Below are 23,916 nucleotides of genomic sequence, written 5' to 3'. Positions count from 1 at the left end.
CGTGTCGTTTCCGTTTCGTTCGATTTAAGCCGGAGGCTCCGGAACAGCAGAAGAAGAAAAAAATATCATAATAACCGCTATGATAATTATTATACTTGTTGTTATTGTTGCAACGAGGGGCATTACAGTGATGAATGCCTTCACAGATGCGATAGTGGATCCGTCGGACAGTTTTTTATTTAATAGAACAGGGAGAGAGAGATTGTATAGTATTACTGGTATGCGATCGAGTAGCATTAAATTTAGGGTATTTAAGCTCTCTGGGCGATGTTTAACGTTTAGCGGAAAGCTCACGAATACCGTGTCAGTCACTCGTCAAAATTACATCCCTTTCTCGATTAAACGTTCGGTCTCCATATCTGTATGACTCATCGTCATTAATTGAATGGATAGAAAAGATATTCATAGAATTTTGCTCTAATAGGTACATCAATCGCAGTATTTCCCCTTCTTGATTTATATCAATATTTATATTTATATATTTGACACTTTATAATTTGTTGTTTTAAACATAATTCAAGACTATTCAGTAAATAATACACTTTTCAAAGTCAGTCACAAAAAAATTAGTATTGGAAATAAACAAACAGAATTCTGCTTCAAAATTGATTATCTCTGTACTAGATAAGCGGTTCTTGCGATTTAGTAACTTAATATGCATACAATTTTAGTACCAGTCAACCGATATTGGGTACTGGAAAGCGTGGAAAAGGCCTCGAGGAATACATTTATGTTTTTCGGTAACTTTTGCAGTTTTCACGTTAAGCCGATTTCACACGGTTAATGGCCGTGCCGATCGCCGTTCTTTTACCGTTTCCGCGTCAAAACGACCGGAAACCAAATCTAGAGTTTACCTAATGACTTTGGTGTGCGCCTCTTCGATCCGGAAGTACCGGAACTACCACCAGGCATCGTCGTATTGTCCCACGACGACAAGTGTGGCATTAAATGATTCGCCCCGTTCTCTGCAACCGACCGAAGTAACGATAATCGACGTCTTATGCATCCCAGTTGCGGTCACAACACACATGCAGAGTAAATTACTGTTCCGCGTTTGGAGGTAGTCTCGAGAAGTAGCAAGAAGCATAATAATATCGTATACTAACCGTGAACGTCGAAAATAGTTCTAGTATAGAAAACGTCTACCCAAAAAGCAAAGACGGCAAAAGGTAATTGCGAATAATATGAGTTGAGGCTGAGGACGATACAGGTGTTGGCTGGCTAAAAGTGCCAGAAAAATCAACCTATACATGAGTAGACTAAATCAAACTCACATGACCTTGGCTAGAAATCAAACCGTTTGAGATTTTTGGAACGGAAGTCGTGTGCACAATAATGCTTTCAGTAAAAATTCAACGTTTATTTATGTTTATTCAAAAGAATAATTTATGACAAAAATAATAAATTTTCGCCGCAACGGAAACGGGTAGCTGTAAAAATAACTGTCATCGGATTTCATCTTTTTTGTCTGTTTTTTTTATCACGTGGATCGCACGTGCTCTGTTCTGGCACGAATAATTGTGTTTTTTTTTGTTGTTGTTAAGTTTTCCCTTATAATAATAATATTATTATCATACCGAACGAATATAGTTGATTTCCTAAGTCTGTTCGTACCAACTCATTTATTTTTTAAATTACAAATTTAAAACGGTAAAAAAAAGGATCCGTAATTATAATAAGTTAACCTTTTTTTTTTTTTAATTAATTTGTTAGCGTTGAAAACGACTAAAAACGAGAGACAAACAAAAAAGAAATTCCAACCGACGACACTCATATGAAACGGCCACTCTGGTATGAAGCCGAGAGTACCTTCAATAAATATTATAATATGATATTATGTGTATGTTTGTGAATGTATAGATAACGGTCGTAAAACAAATTCAAACCCGTCGCAGTTGAAAATGAAATTGTAACACAATTTGTAAATAAAATGACAAAAAAAGGCAATATAATAGGAATGGAAGAAATGAGAGGAGAGAAGTATAATTTAACATTAATTACATTATTATTTTTGTCGCGACCGTTTTAATTTACATGGGAGAAAAAGGTTTCCAATTACCTATTGTGTGCTTACTCGGTATACGGTTGATAGTATCCCCTCCGGACATGAAGTCCCGTGACTTCACAAAACGTTAGTTCGAAGTTAATTATTGTGATTTGACCGTTGGACGTTGTGGGTGGTTTTTTGTTTTAACATTTCTACCACTGCTGCTATCAATCTGTGCTGGGTTTTGACCGAGTCCACGCTGAACCGGTTGACTTATATGTGCCAAGGTTCCACTGAAGACCGAAATACTCGTTGTAAACGTTTAACAATGACGAATAAAAACATTCAAGTTCATTGAGACTTCCTCCAGCAATCAGCTAACCTAACATCGACCAGATTGTGTTGATTACTGAGTTGTACTGATTATTCTGTGCTCAGATGTATTATACTGTCTGTTATTTGTTGTTGCTGTAGATTTTTCTTGTTGTTATGAATATAAACCTAATAATTTTACTTGTGGAGTTAAAATTAAAAAGTAATTTACAAAATTTGTTTAATAAAAATCCCCGAGTATTTAGATATGAATTATCTAGATGGTTGTTTTTAGAACCTTTTTTTAAAATCTAAATAGTGCAAAATTAATAACATCTGAATAATATTTATCTAGATAATGCATACCACCAAATTGAGCTATATTGTACTGAGTTTATACTAAATTGAGTTTTTACTTTATTGATAACCGAATTTATTCTTCACTGGTAATTTACACTTACATGTGTTAGTTTGTGTCTTAGTTTTATCTTATTGTGTTTCGGTCGGTCGGTCGAAAGCCCTCGTTTGTCGCTTTTTTTTTGCTTAATTATGGCCTCCGGCCAAGTGTTGCTTCTGCGATGGCGAAGGTGGACTTAAAAAAAACATATACAAATGTGGCCGTTTGTAAAGTATTAGTATTATTATTATTATTGTCCGGACGACGTAGTTTGGTATTATCGTTGGAAGGTATCCAAGGGAAAACGTCACTTCCCCGGTGCGGCAGAAGAGATCCATTTGTCGGAAACCGGAATGGGAATGGGAATGGTACGACCGGGGACGAAGGAAACACTTAAAATATATTGTAAGACGGTGTATGTTTATAATTAAACAGTGTCAATCATCATCGGTTTGTTTGTCGGCACCGGCTGAGTAAAAAACAAAAAAAAACATATATAAAAGCAAACGTTAACGTTTTGAATTGCGCGTTTTAGTATTGAAAAAATAGTATGTTCTTTAAGCGATTCAAATAAATTTTTTTTTGAAAATGTGCGTTTATTTTAATCATTATAAAGTCCACTGTGACCTAAATCTGAAATAAATCAAGTCCTACCTAAACCGTTTCGGTAGTAGAAATTTAGTTATTCGAGATTTGCTTTGGTTTCCGTTCAAACGGATCAAAATTTGAAATTACTCGAGTTTACGGCGTTGATTGTAACCGTTTTTATAATTTAACCGTTAACTTTGACTTTATTAATAAACTTTGCATGTTTTATGAAAAGTCTTATAAAAGCTTGTTTTACGACGTGCTCTCTCGGATAGTCGTTTTTCATTTACGTGTTTTTTAATTATTATAAACTTAAGTTGTGTACACCGTCGTTTTTATAGCATATTGTTTTTCTTTTTCATTACCAAGATGAATATTATACTCGACCTCGACCGTAGAAAAAGTGTTTGCTATAGTTAGAAATTTTCATTTTTCAACATTTTTGTTTGCCAATTTATTGATTTTTATAATAACAAAAAAAAAACCTAATAGGAGTCTTTAAATATTACACTGGTTTCAATGTATTTTTTTTTTTAAGTTTATTAAAAAATATATATTGTTTTTTAAAATAATAATTGTCTTCGTGGCTTCTTCTTATTTACTATAGAAAAAACTTCTGTTTATAAAAAACCGACAAACGCATATTTTTGTTATTAAATCATACGAAATTAAATTTCAGAAACTTTTGTTGGCGTTTTATGGCGATTCACTTTGCCTCTGAAGCGATTCGTTGTTATTATTATTATTTTTTTTTAATTTCCATTTAAAAATTAAAGATGACTGTTGAAAAAAAAAATCATCTTTTTTTTTTTACGGTATTTTTTTTAAACGACAGATTTTCTTTGTTATAAACAATTTCGGAGTTGATTAAAAATAATAACGTAAAAAAGGCAATGAGAGAAATACGATTGTTTGGTTTGGCTGTTTTGTTTTTACTTTTATCATGATAAAACGCTACCACCAAAAAGGGGGGGGGTGGTTTTCGGGTCAATACTAGTTGGATACTTAAATCTCAGGAGACTAGTAGTTTTGTCTGAATTACTATTTGGCTAATGTATTCTTCGGTTCTGAAAAACCATAGTCGTCAAGACTAAAAATGAATAATAGAATACAGACTTGCCAATTTAAAGTCATTGCAATTTAAGATCTGAAAATTACTATATAAGATGTCGTTGACTGTGGCTATTCAATCAAAAGCAGAGAATATGTTCTGAGTTGTAATACTGAATCGATATTTTTCCCAATTACACACTGTTTGATTATTCCAAAAAGTCAAAAATAAATACAAGCGTTTTACTTATTTTTTCTCTTTCTCTCTCTTGCCGTTCAGAGGAAAATAATTGTTTTCACGGTGTACTTTGAAGTTTTTTCTTGGCACGTTTCCACTCCAGCGAAAAACCGCTTCCAGAACCGGCAGCGGCGAAACGACATTTGAATATCAATGATTTATGCGTCTACACGGCCGCCGACAGGCTTATAATAATTATAAAAAAGGAAAAAAGAAAAAAACATTGTTAGCCGACGTGTGTTTGTACGTTCCTTTTAAACTTTTAACGAATGGGTTTTTTATTTATACATTGGTAAATCTTAAAACATCTCAGGTAAGATACAAATTTTCTTTCACACTTACCTGATGTCGTAAGCGAAATTGTTTTTTTTCGCAATTTTTTGCACATATACATGCATTTTTTTAGAGATTTTATTTTGCATATTTCCCAATACTTAGATGGTGCTATTTATTGGATGCGAAAATTTTAGTATTTTAAAGTGTATACTAAAGCGTTCAAAAATATTTTCTATTTTTTTCAGTGCTAAAATTTCCGAGCCCTGATAGTAATGGATCCATTTGATCATATCATTATAAATTAAACGTAAACGGCCAACGTAGCGAGTACCGTATTTTCCTAGCCACCTTTTTCATTTGGGGAGAGAGGGGTTTAAAAAATAAAAATTCCCATTATGACGATTCGCTGTGGTCGGATTTGCCTTTTTGCGCTTTCTAGTTAAGTATGCAAAACCGAATTGACGCTGAGCGAGTAGTGTTTTTTTATTTCCGCTCGGAAAATTATACATTTTATATGTGAACAGAAAATAGAAAATAAAACCACCCTTCAGTGCCAATCCATTCGGATTAGTCATAGTAGTGAGTAGTATATATTATTATGTAGCGTTATTATATCGGAGTAAGTAACGTCATTATACCAATAATAATTGCAGAAAAAAAACAATCTGCTGTCAGTCAAAACTGCATTTAATGTTTACAAAGATTTAGTTATCGGCCTTCGTTTGACAGCGCATTTTTTTCCATCAAAGAAACAGATAATATAGTCCTTTTTTTGTTTAGAGAATTCCACTTATTGTTAAACGGTTGTATTTTAATTATTTATGTGTCTTTTTGAGTTGAGAAAAAAGGGACCGAGTAAATTGTGCTATTAGTGTTTGTTTTTTTTTTTGCTACAGCTTTTCTGTTTGCAAACAAATATTGTTACTCGGCACGCGCGTGGTACAATATCAAAAGAAAGTCTAGCGGAAAAACACCCTTTGCCGGCTAGCAGAATACATAATGAGATGAATATTCTGTTAGTCTCGAGGAGAACAGCTCCCACCACCCTCAGAGCCGTCGCACAACGTTGGTGTCCAATATGAATATTCATATTGCCCTTGGAACAGACCAAGATAACAAAATATATAATAGAAATTACTATGTGATCTGATCAAACGCGGTTAATCGTACCTTTTTCGAGTGTGGTTTTTTTTCCACAATTTACAAACGGTTTGCCGCGTTGCTTTTGGCGGTATGATAAAAAAAAACTGATCAATTATCCACGGGGTTTTGATAATTGTAACGATTGCCAGTGACATTCTCAATGGAATTATACTGGAATCTTCCCAGGTGGAAGCCCAGGCGAGATGAGATCATGTATACAGTCTGACCGTGCAATACAAAACGACCGCATGAGGATGATAATAATATAATAAGAGTATAAGATGTTTTTCCCACGTTGTCGCAAGAACCTGCACAACCGCCGCCGGATTCCGTGACGGTAGGCAATAAATTCCAAGACAGCATATTCTGCTCTTACACCGGACAAACCGTTACCCACGACGGCCGGCACTTTTTTGTTTTGTTTATTTAACAGCTAAAAAGACGAATAATAGTAAAAAAAATAACGCACCAAAGACAAACCGTCTGAGTTATGGTGAGCTTTTGTTTTGTGTGATTTTTTTCTCAACGACGCGAAACATGCAAACGACCCATTGCAACACATATTTTATAATGATGTCGTGGGCGGTCGCTGAGACGGTCTGTTGTGACGTTACACTACGTTTCTTTATTTCGAAAAATCATTCATATAATTTTAGCAAAATTAACACGGGACAAAGAGAATTGTAGAGGATTCATTACAGATGGAATATGCATTGCATATTGTGTTGAGTATCACTGTGAGTACTACCAAATCATTCTAATAATTGGTGCCAAACGGAAAGTCAATAACATCTATAAAGGAAATATACCGAGTGCTTGAATTATCTAACCTAACCTAACCTGGTAGATAAAAACGGCAGAATATGTGAAAGCTATTAGCACAGATATTATTGTAATGCAAACACAAACTGTCGAATGGTTTGTCCAGGTTTTCTCATTATTCTCCTTTTGTTGTACCCGCTGGTTTTGATATTTTATTATTTTTGCAAAAGCTGCTAAGCTCGGCTTTTATCCGCTGATAATAATATATATATATATATATATATATATGGCGGATAGGTTTCAATTAGTAAAATTATTTGTTACCTTACGTTCGCATTTAAACAAAGCCACTTCTTCTCGCCTAATACCAAGAAGATCATCCGGAAGTGTCATATCACACCAGACAACTGCATTCGCGACAGTGTGATAAAACACTGTCGTTGGAAAATGTCTGTTTATCCAATTTGAATCGTATAGTAATAGTATTCTTAAGACCAAGAAGAGAGACTGAGAAAACGAGGCATTTGCCGGCTTTGTCGGTAATCCCGTCGACAGCTTTCGAGCAACGCCAAGATTTTATTAACGCCATTCAGTGTTATTATTGTACTGCTGATATCGTTTCAATTTATACCTATTTACGGATGTGCAGTTTGAAGCGAAAGATAACGCTTTCATTTATAATATAGAATCGCGATCGACGCACTGTGCATATAATAAAAAAATAGTTTATCAGCTTTGAACAAAAGTGGAATTACTTGATTTAAATTTTATGTATGCGCGGCGCAAGTGTCTTAATATTCAACCGTTAAGATGGATTTCCATAAAGCAACATTTAATTGAATGCCTACGATTGTTGTGTTTAGAACTATTTTCCGTTCATCTTTGATGGAATTCTCGAGACTTCAAGGAACCGATGCGGTTTGTAGCTTTGTTTTTTTTTTATTTATATAGTTTTAATTACTTTCCCTCCCACGGGGACTTGAATGAGTTAAGGAACTTAACGAGGAGACCGTGGTCTTCCCGTCCAAACGACAATGACAGATTTCGGGTGCTTCATTTTTTTTCGTTCCACCCCAACTCCATTTTTATTTATTTTTTTTGTTACTTCTGTTTAAGTCCGTTAATATAATATATTTCCACCTAAACGCTCCTGAAAACCCGGAGCGCACCCTTTTTGATAAAAAAAAAACCGCAAAATATATATATATTATAACGTTATACTCTTTTTAATCCGACGAAATGACGAGACTCTCTCTTTGAAACGTTTTGGAAGAGTCTACACAAGGAGAAAAAAATTACCACGTCCGTAATCCATCCGAGCAACAAGCGGCGGATCTGAAAGTGCGCTCGCAGTTTCTTTTTGTTCTTTGTAATGTTTTGATCATATATGTATATAAATACAAAAAAAGATGATGTACGGTGAAGACACAGGACCGCCAGAACTGGCGTACTACGAAAGGTAAGCTTAGATAGAAGGGTTTCATCAAAATCGATTTTGTTTGACGCGTTGTAATAGTTTTTAAATTTAATCTGATCAAGTAATAATATTAAATATCTTACATAAGTACCACAAAACATTATAATTTAAAAATTATTATTATTATTTTTTTTTTATGATTCCATTAATCGTTGTTTTAAATCACAGTGCCGTTATATAAACGGGCGAGTGCGGCAAGGCAAATAATATTAATAACGGGAAACATGATAATTATACATAATAATATGTATTTTTCGTGAAGGGGTTGCAACATGAACCGCCCTCGGCTAATAAAAAAGAAAAAAAAATACTCTTTCTCTCTGGTAATTCGTCTGCTGCGTCTCGACCTCTGAGTGCGCCTATTAATCTAAATTATTTCTTTTTGACTTGTTCTCGAGCTGTGCGAGTTTCCATCATTTAGTTCGAATATAAACCCTCCACACGCACCCACTAAACAATTACAATATTGTCTTGTTAAAAAATAATACAGTTTTAACATTTATTTTTTAGTCTATTTTATTCCGTCCAACTCGGATGACAATAGGTTTGTTTTTTCGGCGCCCGTAAGCTCCTGCAGCATTAAATTTATAATGTAGGTTTTGTGTACATTCCACACTTACCATAATTATATCAGCTGTAAAATAGACAAGAAAACTAATTTACTGTAGACCAGAGGTGTAGGTTTCTTGTAATTTTGTCGGCAAATCCTATTCAATTACCGCTTTGAAAAACGGTACAAATAGATACAAATTTTAGAGTTTTCTAAAAATCATGGATTGGAAGGATGTTTGGAAAACTTAGTTTTATGATTTTTGACAAATTTAGATTTATATTGTCACGGACCATTTGGAATTCATAAATCAACTAAATAATATAATAATTAAAAAACAAAACGAATTTGAGGAATGTAATAACAGTCCTAAACTCGAAGAAACCCTCAAACATTACATAAAAAATATTCAACTGATGTTGCTCAACTTTATTGATACGTTAAAATTAACCAATAGTGTGTGCATCCATTTATTTATTTTTTTGAGCTTCAGCCCAAGGTGTGTAAATAAGTAAAAAATATTAGATTAGTTTTATTCATTATTAGTTGGCTTTTTGTCCAAAAACTTGATCATTTGTGTATTTTGAACAGCTAACCGATTTTGTTCAAAATCACAAGGTTACATTACATTGAACTTAACACTGTGTAGTTTTGATAGTGTGCCAGATTATTTAGGAACCTAAGCCGTAATCGGTTAGTATATTTCAAAATACATACATCGAAGTGGGTCTACATTAAAATATACGAAACTTATGAATCATATACGAGTACAATTCGAAGAACTTAAATGAGAAAGATATGTACACTTACAAAACCAATAAAAAGAAACGTAACACTGTAAAACCAATACCCTTGCAGATATTCGTATCAAAACCAATAATCAATAAAACACTTGTAAATGATGTATAGAAGAAATTTGTTCAAAATGACGCGTACTTAGATAAACAATTGAACTTCGCTATAATCTATTCGAATATCTTCGTCCAAAAAACACATACTTTGTACTTACGGTTCTATAAAGATACTCGTTTGTAGTTTTATTTTGAATCTAATAAATAATAAACTATATAGTTAAATTTGGATTGTATCGTATAGAAATACAACATAACGAAAATGGTTTTCAAAAAATACTGTGTAATATGTTTAATTTTCATATTCAAACTGACTTCAATGTCGTGCGATGAACATGCAGAACTACTATCACAGTGGAATCAAGTAAGATTACTTAATACTGGGTATGACACGGAAAACGATGAATTATCACCTGATAACGCTAGGTTATCTAATGAAGAACTAAGGCAAGCAATGATTTTCAAATTCGATCAACTTAAATGTGGATATCTTTTCAGTGCACATTTACATTTTTTAATAGTCGACAAACATTTTAAAATACAAAGCCATTTTTCACTAAAATCCGATATTATTATGTTCTTGGAAGAATCCGTGAAAATGGTTAGCTCTTTTTTTGATGTAAAAGGAATACAGATGAATGAAATATGGTTAGTTTACAATCACGCATTTACCATGAACAATTACTTCGAAATACCTTTTATAATACGGTGGAGACTATGCGGTATACAGAAAAATATAATGAAGCAAAATCGTTTTGTCATTACTGAACTCAAAAAATATCTCGATTTAAGTTGTAAAGGTAAAAATCGTTTCAACAAAAATTCTGAAAAGTTAGATACGTATACTCACGCATGTGAGGTAATACTTGATAATAAAAATTTGTTTAACAATTCACACGAGGACAATCTGAAAAAAGGCCTTAAAAGTGTTATCAACCCAAAGATCACTGCAACTTATTTAAAAACCGCAATCAACGAAAAATATATTAAGTTTCAAAACAGTTTTAGATCAGATGTAATATTTTATATGGATGAAGATACATGGCACATATTGGACCAAGCAATGAAGCCTCATTTGGAGATTTCTAAAAATCAAGGATTGAGAGGATTACTCATGTTCGGAAAACTTAACGTTATGATTATTGACATATTTAGATTTATTTGTCTTCTAAACACTTGGAAAATCCTGGTAGAACTAAGTCTTATAAAATATAATTTTTCTATTTTCATTAAAACACGTAAAAATGAGGATGGCATACAGGAACCTAAGCAAACACCTCAAGAAGTAATAAATAATCTCATCTCTTACATGTCAAAACTTCAACCGTTTTTATTAACCGTTATTGAAAAATTAAATTTAAAGGATAGTGTCTTCAATGAACTATATATACATTTTGAAACTGATTTATTACGTTATGAAAATAACCAAAGCTATCGCTTTAAACCTAGTTATACTATTGTTAGAAAAGTCAAAGATAAACTAGATTCTGTATCTTCATCATTAAATATCCCACCTCTTTTAAGTATAAGGCCACAATACCCTATGTCTCACCACTTATCTGTGGCTACATCGATAAGTGAAACGATTAAAAAAATTTTTGAAGATTCTTTGGAGTTTAAATTACTTCAATCTTACCTGAAGTTTATTAACGACTATAGCAATCGTATTTCGATGTTTTTGGAAACTAAAACTGCAGAAAAACTTGATTGTATGTCGTCTTTTAACTGCAGAATTTAAACAGTTCCTATGGAATCATCTAATAATGATAAAATACATAAATATATAAAATAATAACATGCCTAGTTAATGTGATTGATACGTTTGTTGGGACAGCTTCTCTAGTCTCTTAGAATAATTAATTTGTTGTTTTTAAATTAATCACTATAAATTAACTAACGTTATTATAATCTATTTATAAATTATATTAATTATTTTATATAATTTACAAATATTTTTGTGGACTTACTGTTGTCTTTAAAACCACAATGTATAAGGTTATAATATAGTTGACAATGTTGAATTTTCAAAACATATTTTCACATAAAATATACTGTACTAATAAAAAACTAACTAAATATATGAATGATACTTTTCATATAAAATATAGTTGACTAGCCACATGTTAATTTTATCATTAAAATAAAATATTTTCTTTAAAATACAGTTGTTTGTTTTAGTTTTATTTTTTTACTAAACACAAAGTTATTGGGATTGTCTGAAAAAAAAAATTTGTTGAAATATATCGCTTTTACTCCCTATAGTTGTTGTTTTTTATATAAAATTCTTTCTTATATCTTTTAAATTACTATTTAAAGTATCAAGACATTTATTGTAGCTTGATTAAAAGCACTACCAAAAAAAAAATATTATTTAAACATTTTAAAGTAATCTTTAAAATAAAATATATAAAAATACTGATTTTAAACCATACAGGTTCTTTTGTATAGAAGTGGACATAAAAAAAAATTAGTTATTATAAAATATTGGTTTGGGATGGGCCAACATTTTTTTTTTTTCAAACTCTCTTTAATACTACTAAGAACAGTTGTTCTTCGGGGTTAAAAAAATTTTTCAGACCACCCCAATCTCTTTTTTTATCTTTTTATTAAAATTAATTGTTTGGCTTCAGTGTAAATAATTAAAATATATTGGTTCTATCTTTTAACAGTTCACCCATTTAATTCAAAATCACAAGGCTACATTGCATTGTACTTAACACTGTGTAGTTTTGCTAGTGTGCCAGATTATTTACAAACCTAAGCCGTATTTGGTTAGTATATTTCAAAATACGTCATACATAAAAATATATGAAAATGTGTTCAAAATAATGTGTATCAACATTAATACACAATTGAACTTTGGTATAATATATTCGAATTCAGAAAACACACACTTTGTACTTTCTGTTCTATAAGAATACTCGTTTGTAATTTTGTTTAAGATCTATTAAATATATTATACAATTATAGTTGGATTGTAGAAATACAACATATAAAAATACAACATTACAAAAATGGTTTTCACAAAATATTGTGTAATAAGTTTAATTTTCATATTTAAACTGACTTCAATGTCGTGCGATGAACATGCAGAACTACTATCACAGTGGAATCAAGTAAGATTACTTTATACTGGATATGAGACGCAAAACGATGAGTTATCACCCGATTACGCTAGTTTATCTATAGAAGAACTTAGGAAAGCAATAATTTTCAAATTCAATCAACTTAAATGTGGAAATCTTTTCAGTGCACATTTACATTTTTTAATAGTCGACAAATATTTTAAAATACGAAGCCAATTATCACCAAAACCCGAAATTATTATGTTCTTAGAAGAATCCGTGAAAATGGTTAGCTCTTTTTTCGATGTAAATGGAATACAGATGAATGAAATATGGTTAGTTTACAATCACGCATTTACCATGAGCAATTACTTCCAATTACCTTTGACAACACGGTGGAGACTATGCGGTCTTCAGAAAAATATAATGCAGCAAAATCGTTTTGTTATTACTGAGCTCAACAAATATCTCGATTTAAGTTGTAAAAGTAAAAATCGTTTTAACAAAAATTCTGAAAAGTTAGATACGTATACTCACGCATGTGAGGTAATACTTGATAATAAAAATTTGCTTAACAATTCACACGAGGACAATCTAGAAAAGGGCCTTAAAAGTGTTATCAACCCAAAGATCACTGCAACTTATTTAAAAACCGCAATCAACGAAAAATATATTAAGTTTCGAAACAATTTTGGATCATTAAAACTTTATATGGATGAAGATACATGGGATATATTGGATCAAGCAATGAAGCCTCATTTAGAGATTCCTAAAAATGAAGGTTTGAGAGGATTACTCATGTTCGGAAAACTTAACGTTATGATTATTGACATACTTAGATTTATTTGTCTTCGAATCATTTGGAAAATCCTAGTAGAACTAAGTCTTCAAAAATATCATTTTTGTGCCATCATTAAAACACCTAAAAATGAGGATGGCGTACAAAAATCTAAGCAAATACCTCAAGAAGTAAAAAAATATCTCTTCTCTGACATATTAATGTTCCAATCGTTGTTATCAAACGTTATTGATAAATTAAATTTAAAGGATAGTGTCTTCAATGAACTATATACAATTTTTGAAACTGATTTATTACGTTATGAAAAAAACCATGACTATCTCTTTAAACCTAATTATGATATGGTTGGGAAAGTAAAAATAGAACTAGATTCTGTATCTTCATCATTAAATATCCCACCTCCTCATGATATAAGGCCACGAATCGTTATGTCTATGCTCGTAGGTAGGTCTAAATCGATTAGTGTAGTGATTAATAGAATGTTTGAAGATTCATTGGAGTTTAAATTACTTCAATCGTACCTGAAGTTTATTAACGACTATAGCGATCGTATTTCGATGTTTTTGAATACTAAAACTGTAGAAAATCTAGATTAAATGTCGTATTTTAACTGCAGAATTTAAACAGTTTTTAATATATAAATAATAACATATCTAATTAAATATGATTGATACGTTTGTTGAGACACTTTCTTAAGTCTCTTAGAATAATTAATTTGTTGTTTTTAAATTAATCACTATAAATCAACTAAGTTTATTATAATCTATATTAATTATTTTATATAATTTACAAATGTTTTTGTGGACTTACAGTTGTCTTCAAAACCACAATGTATAAGGTTATAATATAGTTGTCAATGTTGAATTTTTAAAACATATTTTCATATAAAATATACTGTACTTATAAAAAACTAACTAATTGTACGAATGATACTTTTCATATAAAATATAGTTGATTAGCCACATGTTAATTTGATCATTAAAATAAAATATTTTCTTCAAAATACAGTTGTTTGTTTTAGTTTATTTTTTTACTAAACACACGGTTATTAGGATTGTCTGAAAAAAAAATTTGTTTAAATATATCGCTTTTACTCCCTATAGTTGTTGTTTTTTAAAAAAATTCTTTCTTATATCTTTTAAATTTCTATTTAAAGTATCAATACATTTATTGTAGCTTGATTAAAAGCACTACCAAAGAAAATATATTATTTAAACATTTTAAAGTAGTCTTTAAAATAAAATAAAATGTATAAAAATACTGATTTTAAACCATACAGGTTCTTTTGTATAGAAGTGGTCATACAAAACAATTAGTTATTATAAAATATTGGTTTGGGATGGGCCAACATTTTTTTTTTCAAACTCTCTTTAATACTACTAAGAACAGTTGTTCTTAGGGGGTTAAAAAAATTGTTCAGCTTCAGTGTAAATAATTAAAATACATTGGTTCTATCGTATTTTTTATCCTAATGGTGTCATGCCCAAAACGATGACATAGACAGGCCCTTCGTGTGTAAATAAAATATACACAAACACAAGTTTACCTGGTATTATTCATTACACTTTTCAGGTTAGCCCGCGTTTTAAATTATTTACACAACAGTAGGCTAAGACACATAAAAAATAAAAATTGAAATACATTGTACCGCAAGACTCATACTATTGAGCTGCCTGTCAAGGCCAAAAAAACAACGCTGAACTGATGCCGCAATGAAAAGAAGTAATAATTTAAAATATGGTACAATACTATTTTATTGGAATCTTACCTTACAGGAAAACATAAAATACAATGTTACCGATCTTTTTATTTGTTTATTTTTTAAACAAATATTTTATTATCACTCGTCGGTGTTTGATTCTAATAACACACATGAAACAATAAAATAGTAATAATAATATTGTCTGAGACTTGTGAGATTATTCATTTTCGATACGTTATCATTATCGACACAGATGTGTCGCTTATTATTGTACTATGATAACAGTAATATGATTACCCGGAGGTGACCTAGATAGTGGCGCTTAAGCCGATGATAATACTCCACATAATATTATACTGGATAATATTTGACCAGCTCAAATTCTGGAAAGTTAAGACACATTGTAGCAAATTTTTATTTAAAAAAGAATAACAAATTTCCTCGTACTCACGTGAGTTAATATTTTCCAATAAAGTATTGCTACACAATTTTCTATGATTACAATCTAGAAAAAGGCCCTAAAATATTATCAACGCAATGATCACTACAACTTCTTTAAAAACCGCAATCTATGAAAAACATAATATTAGGTTTCAAAACGGTTATAGAACTTATTCACCTGACTTTATAGAAAAAGGTATCCGACGGGATATATTGGATCATGTGATGACTCCTTATCACTAGTAACAGCTATACTGTTTGGCAAATCTTTGACGAACAGCTTTTGGCGAGCCAGAGAGAGATCTAATGAACGACTTTGTACTAGGTTGCTCCTGGTGAAATATTATGAATAATAATTATCAGACGTTGTCTGGTTGAATGTTTACTCAGAGACTATACCATAATCAAACAAACCCATCGGGTCGTCAACCCTCCCCCGGTCGCTGACGGCGTTATCTCGTGTGCAGTTTGCTCGTGTACAAATAACAACGCTCAGGGTCCATTAATCCCGTACCAATGCACCTGGGCGATGGCGCGACGCATATTTACATTAAGTTAACCCTTGGACTTAACGTTTCTCCCTCCCCCTCGAGCTTCTAGGTCGCCCAGAGCCGTTATTTTACCGTTTGCTTTGTACATACAGTGTTAAACAGCCTCATGTTATTATTATTATTATTATCATCATTACCTACATGCGCTATATTAATATCTTTTACCATTACATCGTATCAGAACACACGGATGAGCGTCGTTTAATAACACACACACACACACGTTGTAAATCTCACGGTGTGTTATTATACGGTATTATAAGGTATAACGTTATACCGTATTCCTACTTGGGTTAGTGTACCTCGAACACCTGCATATACAGTTTTACACCCTGCGATACCTGGCTATCACAGCAGCAGTTGTGCTACTTAAACACATAATTTTCACATGCCTTTATCGGATCGTTCTCCTGACTTGGTACAACAACAGTGTCGTGCTGCCTAGCTGAGAATATCAACACATATCAATTGTTTGTTCATCAACGTTTTGCAGTTAAACCCAATCGTCGTTTCCTCTGATGTTTGTTCAATGTTATTATCTTAACTGAATCGACCGACCCGATACTAGTATGTGTTACTTAAGATTTTCTATGTAACTGTGTAAACCACCTTTAGTTTACCACTAGTCGATTTACAATGTTAATGTTCCATCGTACCAATCAATCATCAACAATTATGACTGTCTAGTGTTCAATTAAACTGATTGTTTATTGCAAGTATTTACCCAACGGACGCGGCTCTATTCGATACAGCCTCGCACGGGATTATAATAATATATTGTATTGTTTACCTACTCGATATTTTATTGTCGATTGAAACGGCTGCGAATAGTTTGGAAAATGGATTTCATTGAATTATTCATCAAAGCGGCAGTCTTAATATTATGTATTTTGCCCTGGTCTCTCCGACCAAGCAAATAAAGTACCTTTAACAAAGAAAATAGAAAAAAAAATCTTATTCGCCGAAAATGCAAGAAGCTTTCAATATTGCATTTCATTTCCAACATTTAATATTGGTAATTTTTTATTGTTATTCTGTAGTTTTTGTTGTTATTTACTCGAAAGTGAAACTGAAGATTCGAAACGGTTTGTTAATAAGATGTTTGTCAATAATAATAAAAAAGTTTTTTCTACATTAGTTTACAAAATGCTAAAAAAAAAAAAAACGTCAGCGCTGTGATAATAACACCGTTTGTGCTGTACTTTAATGTACTGTTAATGGCAATATTCATTTGTTGTTGTATTACATTTTAGCGTTATGTAAGAGTGACGCTCAAGCGGAACTGAAAAAAATATATAAATGTTTTATTAGGGAAGTACAGACTTATGACTTGTTACTGTCGTCGCCGGATGACTTTTCCAATTTCGTTGGCGTTAAACGCACGAGGGTGTACGGAAACTTCAAAGGGTTAGCTTTCTCGTTAAATTTTTGACGTTTCTCAGTACTGGCAACTCGCTTCGACGGTTTTCATAATAATTGGACTCTGAAAAACGACTAGAAATTTCAGCGTCACACATTAAGTATAAGGTTTTGCCGGTTTTATTTGAAAACGCGTTTTGTACTACTTGGATTTTGCCGACCGTTTTTTATTGTAGACACGGTCGTTTATATGTTTGTCGGATACAGAAAATCAAATGCAGCAACAATCAGACATGAATAAAATTCTTTATCCCATTTACACTAACACTGGCTGGAGATAATGCGTTTTGTATTATATTTGTAAGTGATAGTCTAATTTGACTGTTTTTTTCACAAAATGTAGATCATTTCCCCTGAAAAACCAAATTTTTCATAAAAATGAATATGTCTGGTTGTTGCCCCGAGTTTTCACACATTATTTTACACTGAAAATGTTTGACAGCATTTATTTTAGGAAGAAAAACGCCAACGGATTTCTAGGTAAATTATTATTAGATACCTACAACTCTCAAGTATCGCATTTCCTTGTAAATCTCTCTATATCATAATATTTACTGCAGTTATTCTGTGTAAATATATTGCACAGATACCCACGCCAGATACTTTTAGGAATTCTATATTTGACTTCATCCAATTATTCGGTTACAATTTCCAAGAAGACTGCAAACTTCTTCAAAGAAGATGGCACATGGATTGTTCTGTTAACATGTGAATAATTGGCCAATTTGTATCAGATAATTTCGTTGAATGTATTTAACTCAAAAGATTCCAATAATTTAAAAACATCACGTCCAACGTGAATAGCTATTTCAATGGAAACGGTCAATTGTCATTCATCATTGGCCGCGTTCTCTTGACGGACACTGCGACTAATTGTAAATCTGATAGTCAGTTAACCTCGACCCGCAGAGCTGACTTAATGGTTTGAGACCTGTGTATGGTTTATTGGAGATCTGGAAGTCGATCACAGGATCGTCGCAATGTCTTCGAGACGATATCTGTCGATGGTTTTTATTAGGCAATTTAACGTGTGCTCGTTGTCGGTGTATTTTGTACGGTCCACGGCGTTTGGACGTCCGATGGGATATTGTCTCGGTGATCGACGACCTCGGACCTTGGATCGATTAATCTTAGCGGCGGTCGTCCGGGGAATTGCTAAAACAAGAGAAGACGCGATTCCCGGAGGGTACACGGATTGTATTGTCGTCCTGCCTTGCTGACAATTGAAAAATGATGTATAACAACAACTCGAGCATATTATAGAACAATACAATATAGTACACATAACACTACCGTAGCCGTGTACTTATTATCAAGTTAGCGCCCAGAAAAAGGTTTTGCCGGGACACTTAGTTTTGACAAATTCCCGTTTAAGCAGCCAACTTATTAATGCACCGTTATTGATGGCATCCCGAAAATCTTTACTTCCCCGGCCAGGCACATCCACGGCTGTTGCAATCGTTTGTCAACGTGTACTGCAATCCGTCCAATTACAGAGCCTGAAAATCCCGTTTTCCCTATTCTTACGGTCGTCTATTTCACAGTGTTCGGCGTCCGGGACTTAGCTCGTCGTACCCTTGTCTCGCCCCGTCACTTTGTCTGACAAGCAAAACGAACCCCGACCGTGTTTCATAATACCATAAGGTCTCTCCTCTCAATAATTGAATCGCAGCGTAGCAACACTTTGATGTGACAACACCGGTGTTCGTATTTAATTTCCATAATAGTATAGATCAGGGCGTTTAGGGGGCTACAAAACGCTATTAATTATGCTCAATGTTTCTTACAAAATTCGTATCAAAACACTGATGCATCGTTTGCTGACAACACTGTGGTCACGGTAAGATGATGCTAAAATTTGGATTTGAGTGGTCGCGATTAACTTTCACACAGGAAAAGGCCGGTGCTTGAAAACCACATGACAATAATTATTGTTTGAGCAAAATTGTACCACGTTTTAAAACGTTGGATACTGTTGAAAACGATACACACACAAAGACTGTAATTGCTAAAAAATAAGGGTCATAGTACTTAATCATAAATTATGTTGAAAATACCAATATTTGGAGATCTCTGCGCAAATTAAAAAGCGACTTGGAAATCCGTTAACGATTGACTTCCGATTTCAAAAAGCAGATACTGTTTTTTTTGCAATCTACTTTATATGTGATTGATTTTTTTCAAGTCACCTGTGTCGCCCTTTTTCGGACGACGTTATTAGATTCTTATATGGCGGACGCGTTTGCCATCGTCAGACCCTTTTTTTTTTTACCGAACAACAATGTTTTCCTCTTTCACAAATTCAATTGATACTTCCGGTCCATCAACTCCGTAAGTCATTCTTCTCAAACGAAAAACCGTACAGGAATGCATTCGTCTTTATGCTTTTGGCCCTCTGTTCTTTGATAACAAATGATGAACACCGGTTGTAAAATAGATATCCGACTGTTTTCCCCGTATTGGTATTTTGTTTTGTAGTCTGGTGCGAAGGACCAACTTTCATTAGTCAATCAATAAGTTATTGTACAGTCTGTGATTTCATACACATGATCCGATGCTAATTCTAAATTATTTTTATTTGTCTTTCAGGAGTACTTGGAAGCGAAGATCGTACAACTGGAATCGGAATTGGTGACCGAGCGCAGAAACGCTCAGCGAGAAAAAACGTTGAACTCCAAACTTCAAAAGCAGCTGGCTCGGGTAAGTGTTGCAAAGCAATATAGTCTATAGCGGACACACATGTATCTGATCTGACGTGAAAACGTGGCATGTTATTATTACTATTATCATCATCATTCTTCGGCGGAGGGAAGCGAGTAGCGGTCGGTCAGTTAAGCAAATGAGGGTTGCCCACGTTGTCATGACGACACAAAACCGTGTAGCCTTTTGTGCTGCAGCTCTTTTGTGGGTGCTGGCCGCCGATATTGAATTCTCCGGCAAACGTCGCCTTCCCCGTTGATCTTTATCGCGGACTCTCTTCCCCTATACGGTACCGGAAAATAATACAATATATTCTACACGTTAAACGAATTGAGTCGAATTAGACTATAGGGAACGGTTTTTTTCATATTGGATACAAGACAACGGCTTATGTTTTTCCCATGTCAAGCAAAAACCAAAAAAAACCTATCTTCGTTTATTCCGGACTTAACCTCGATAACAGAAACAGAATTACGGACTATGGTGCCTGGTGGTTTGGTTTCTATGCGGACACCGTGAGTAGTTACGGGGAAAATATTTCCCGACGGCTAGAGTAGCTGATAATAATATGGAAATAGTAATAATTTCTGTTGTGTCAACATCGGTAATAAATAAAAGTTTGGTGCCACCGACGGTTGACAAAAATAGGAGATGGGGGAGAGCAACAAAAACTTTTGCTATCTTTTAAATCTATATTTGAAAAGGATTTAAATTTTCCGGAGGTCTCCCGGACTGTCAACGACGCATGATTTATACATAGAATTCGTGTGGTATAGCATATAATAATAATAATAAAATATGGGCCGGCGGGTCAATTCTTTTTCTTTCTTCTCTCAGCGCATAAAACATATTTTGGACAACTCAGAATTCGCTTACTTTGCCAAATCGCACAACGTTTGGCGCGCATAACTCACGACAATAGTTTTTCCTATCATAGTCGAAACCAATACTTTATCTTAACTTGTAATCGAGTTGTCTCGCCGGACGGTTTTGGGTAGTGTAGGGTTTGAATTTTTTTTACGGTTTTTTTCGGTAAGAAGAAAATGTAATTAATTTGTAAGCGCGTCATCGGCTTGTAACCGATATAGGTACAAAGACAACAAAGAGCTTTAGGATTATTTTTATACGATGCCTCATGTTCGTATGTTTGACGTGCCGCCCCCTCTTTTAATTTTGAAAAGTGCTCCGTTCGGTTTGTCCGAAACAATAAAGGTAGTACCGCCCTGCACAGCGTCAAAAGCTCAACACCGAAAAGGATAACGACGCAACAATGACCGGAAATCCCTTGTTTGCTGAACATGTATAATAATGTGCATAGCGTTATTATATACAGTTGACGAACATCTCGTCGACGGAATTAACTAATCGCAGATATTGACTTTGCAAACAAAACCGTGTAAATGCATTCTTTTTCGAGACAGAAAGCTTCTAATTAAAAACAAAAATACCATACATGTTCGATGGAGATTTTTACTATTTATCCTCGTCGTTAAAAGCAAGTCAGTTTAAACAGGATAATATGATTCGTAATCGCAAAAGAAATAGTTTGCATCAAGATAAGATTGCATATTAAGATCAATTTATTTAAGGAGCATAATAGCATACTATTAATAACAGCTATGGTGTTGCCAACAAAATTTCTGGACATAATTAGTTTTTGCTTAAACGGTCATATTGTTGGGTGGATTAGTCATGTACGACTATAACGGAAGAAGATATGAAATCTCTTGGACGGATCTTGGTAGAATTTATACGATAAGCCGTTTCTGTGTAACCCGAAGAGATTAACAACAACGACGGCGCAAAGTCTTAATGCGTGCGGTTCAAGTTTCGTTTGAAGTTGTAGTTTTAATTGGACTTTACGGCCGTTGGTCAACTCAATTGCCAAAACAAAAAAATACCCACACGAGCGTTTGGTCTAGCTAAGTAAATGCTCACAACTGTAACACGAGCCAAAGTTTCGACTTGCATGTGTGTCGCGAATCCGGTCGGTATATTATTCCAGTCCGAAATTAACCTTGCCGGTTTTCGATTAAAGGACTACGGATTTATACTGTATTTGAATGCTCTCCTGGCCGCGTCCCCTCTCTGGGCCGCTGTCGATTTATGGCTATAATTACGTTATGCAAAACGCGTCCGGGATTACATTATATACAGGTGTGTATAATACTTTGGGGAAGCAAAGTGTTCGGCTCACAAAGGGTATCGGTCGTGTGTACCACCACCCTATTGCTGCGTATCGGACCCGCCGGATAATCGTTTGATAAAAATTCATGGAGCGCGACTTGTTCGTCCGGAAAAATAGCTTATAAATATTTTAACGACACAATACTTGTCGGCGGCTGTTTTACACTCTTGTGCTTGGTTCGTACAACGGCAGCAATATAAGAACCCACTTGCTTACTTTCTCTCGTTCAGTCCCGGACGTATCAGTAAGTTTGACGAAGTGGACGGTTTGTGACTTTTGACTTCCAGCCGTCATGCCTGTACTCTATGAAATATCATTTCTGCTCTTTTCGTATGTTTTCTTTATGTTAATAAATCTAATCTTTTGGACGTTATAGAACGGTGATCCTGGCCCGTTCACGTGTAAACTTAATTTCGGAAGAAATAAAAACCGCTATTCTCCCTCGGCGGACGCGTACCTAAGCTTTATTCGCCCTCGCCCGAGTGTATAGTTGAATTTTGATTTACGTTTTCAAAAGCAATCCCGTTTTTAAGAGTCTAGCCACAGCACACACACACACACACTCTCTCTCTCTCTATCTGGAAATTTATCGCGCCCGAACAGGAAGCCAACGAACCGCGTGCGGTATAAGCCGGTAAATACCGTCGGTGGTTCCCTTCTATGAGGGCCGTCTTACCTACCCGTGTGTATGTATGTTTGTATACTTGGATTGTAACCCCGCGGAATTCCTTTGAACAACATCCGGCCGCCGTGGAGAAGGATTTTCCCGGGAAAGCATCAATCATCAAAGGCGGCCGCCGAGTTCTCTATATCACGGCCGAGGAAAATAAAGGCCGTAACTATAGGAAATACAATCGTAAGTCGCCCGAATCCCTTCGTCTTTAATATAAATTACTTCTTCTTATATTTCCCCCTACTCCACCTTCACTTTCTCCTTTTTCTCTTAGGACTTTCGGGCGAAAACCTCTCGGTAATGGGAGGGGTGACAATACATATATATAGGAATGTATTTGTTGTTTGTATGCGAGTACACCGTTCTAACGCGGCCAATCCAATTTATAACAAACAAAAAAAAAAAGCAGGGAGGAAAATAGTTTGCAGGGGAGTTTTTTCTTTTTTTAGAAAACGATAAATATATTGTTAGCGGCCGTTAGCGACCGAAAGAAAAATGACCACTTTATCCGTGGCCAATATCGCCCAAACGCTTGTGCTAGAAACAGCGGCAGAATGGAGACCAAGTTTAGGCCCAAAAAAACTACACTTCGTCCGAGCCAATATAAGACGTATAAAAAATGTTATAGATTTAATAAAAAAAAAAACGTCTCGATGGTTTTAAAAGATTTAATTTTGTTATCAATATCTTAGAGGATTCATAAACAGATTCACAAAATGTTTTGTCAAACAGGTCAAATGGTCTTAT

The 23,916-nt window shown here is 33.9% G+C and overlaps 1 protein-coding gene across 2 annotated transcripts in view; it reads left to right on the top strand.

The window, feature by feature from the left end:
• The window catches only part of LOC126843596 (uncharacterized), a 227,546-nt gene that overhangs the window by 128,866 nt on the left and 74,764 nt on the right, over positions 1-23,916 (top strand). For both annotated transcript variants that reach the window (XM_050581208.1, XM_050581209.1), the window contains exon 4: positions 20,198-20,308. In XM_050581208.1, the coding sequence (XP_050437165.1) occupies positions 20,198-20,308 (111 nt within the window). The remainder of the gene's footprint in view (positions 1-20,197; positions 20,309-23,916) is intronic.

The sequence above is a fragment of the Adelges cooleyi genome, unplaced genomic scaffold, assembly GCF_023614345.1.
Source record: "Adelges cooleyi isolate 19-005CV unplaced genomic scaffold, UGA_ACOO_1.1 ACOO_flye_CR_arks_rails_tigmint_CR_PRNA_574, whole genome shotgun sequence".
NCBI classification, from domain to species: Eukaryota; Metazoa; Arthropoda; class Insecta; order Hemiptera; family Adelgidae; genus Adelges; species Adelges cooleyi.
Note: the sequence above shows the minus strand (reverse complement) of the source record. Positions and strands in the feature narration are given on the sequence as shown.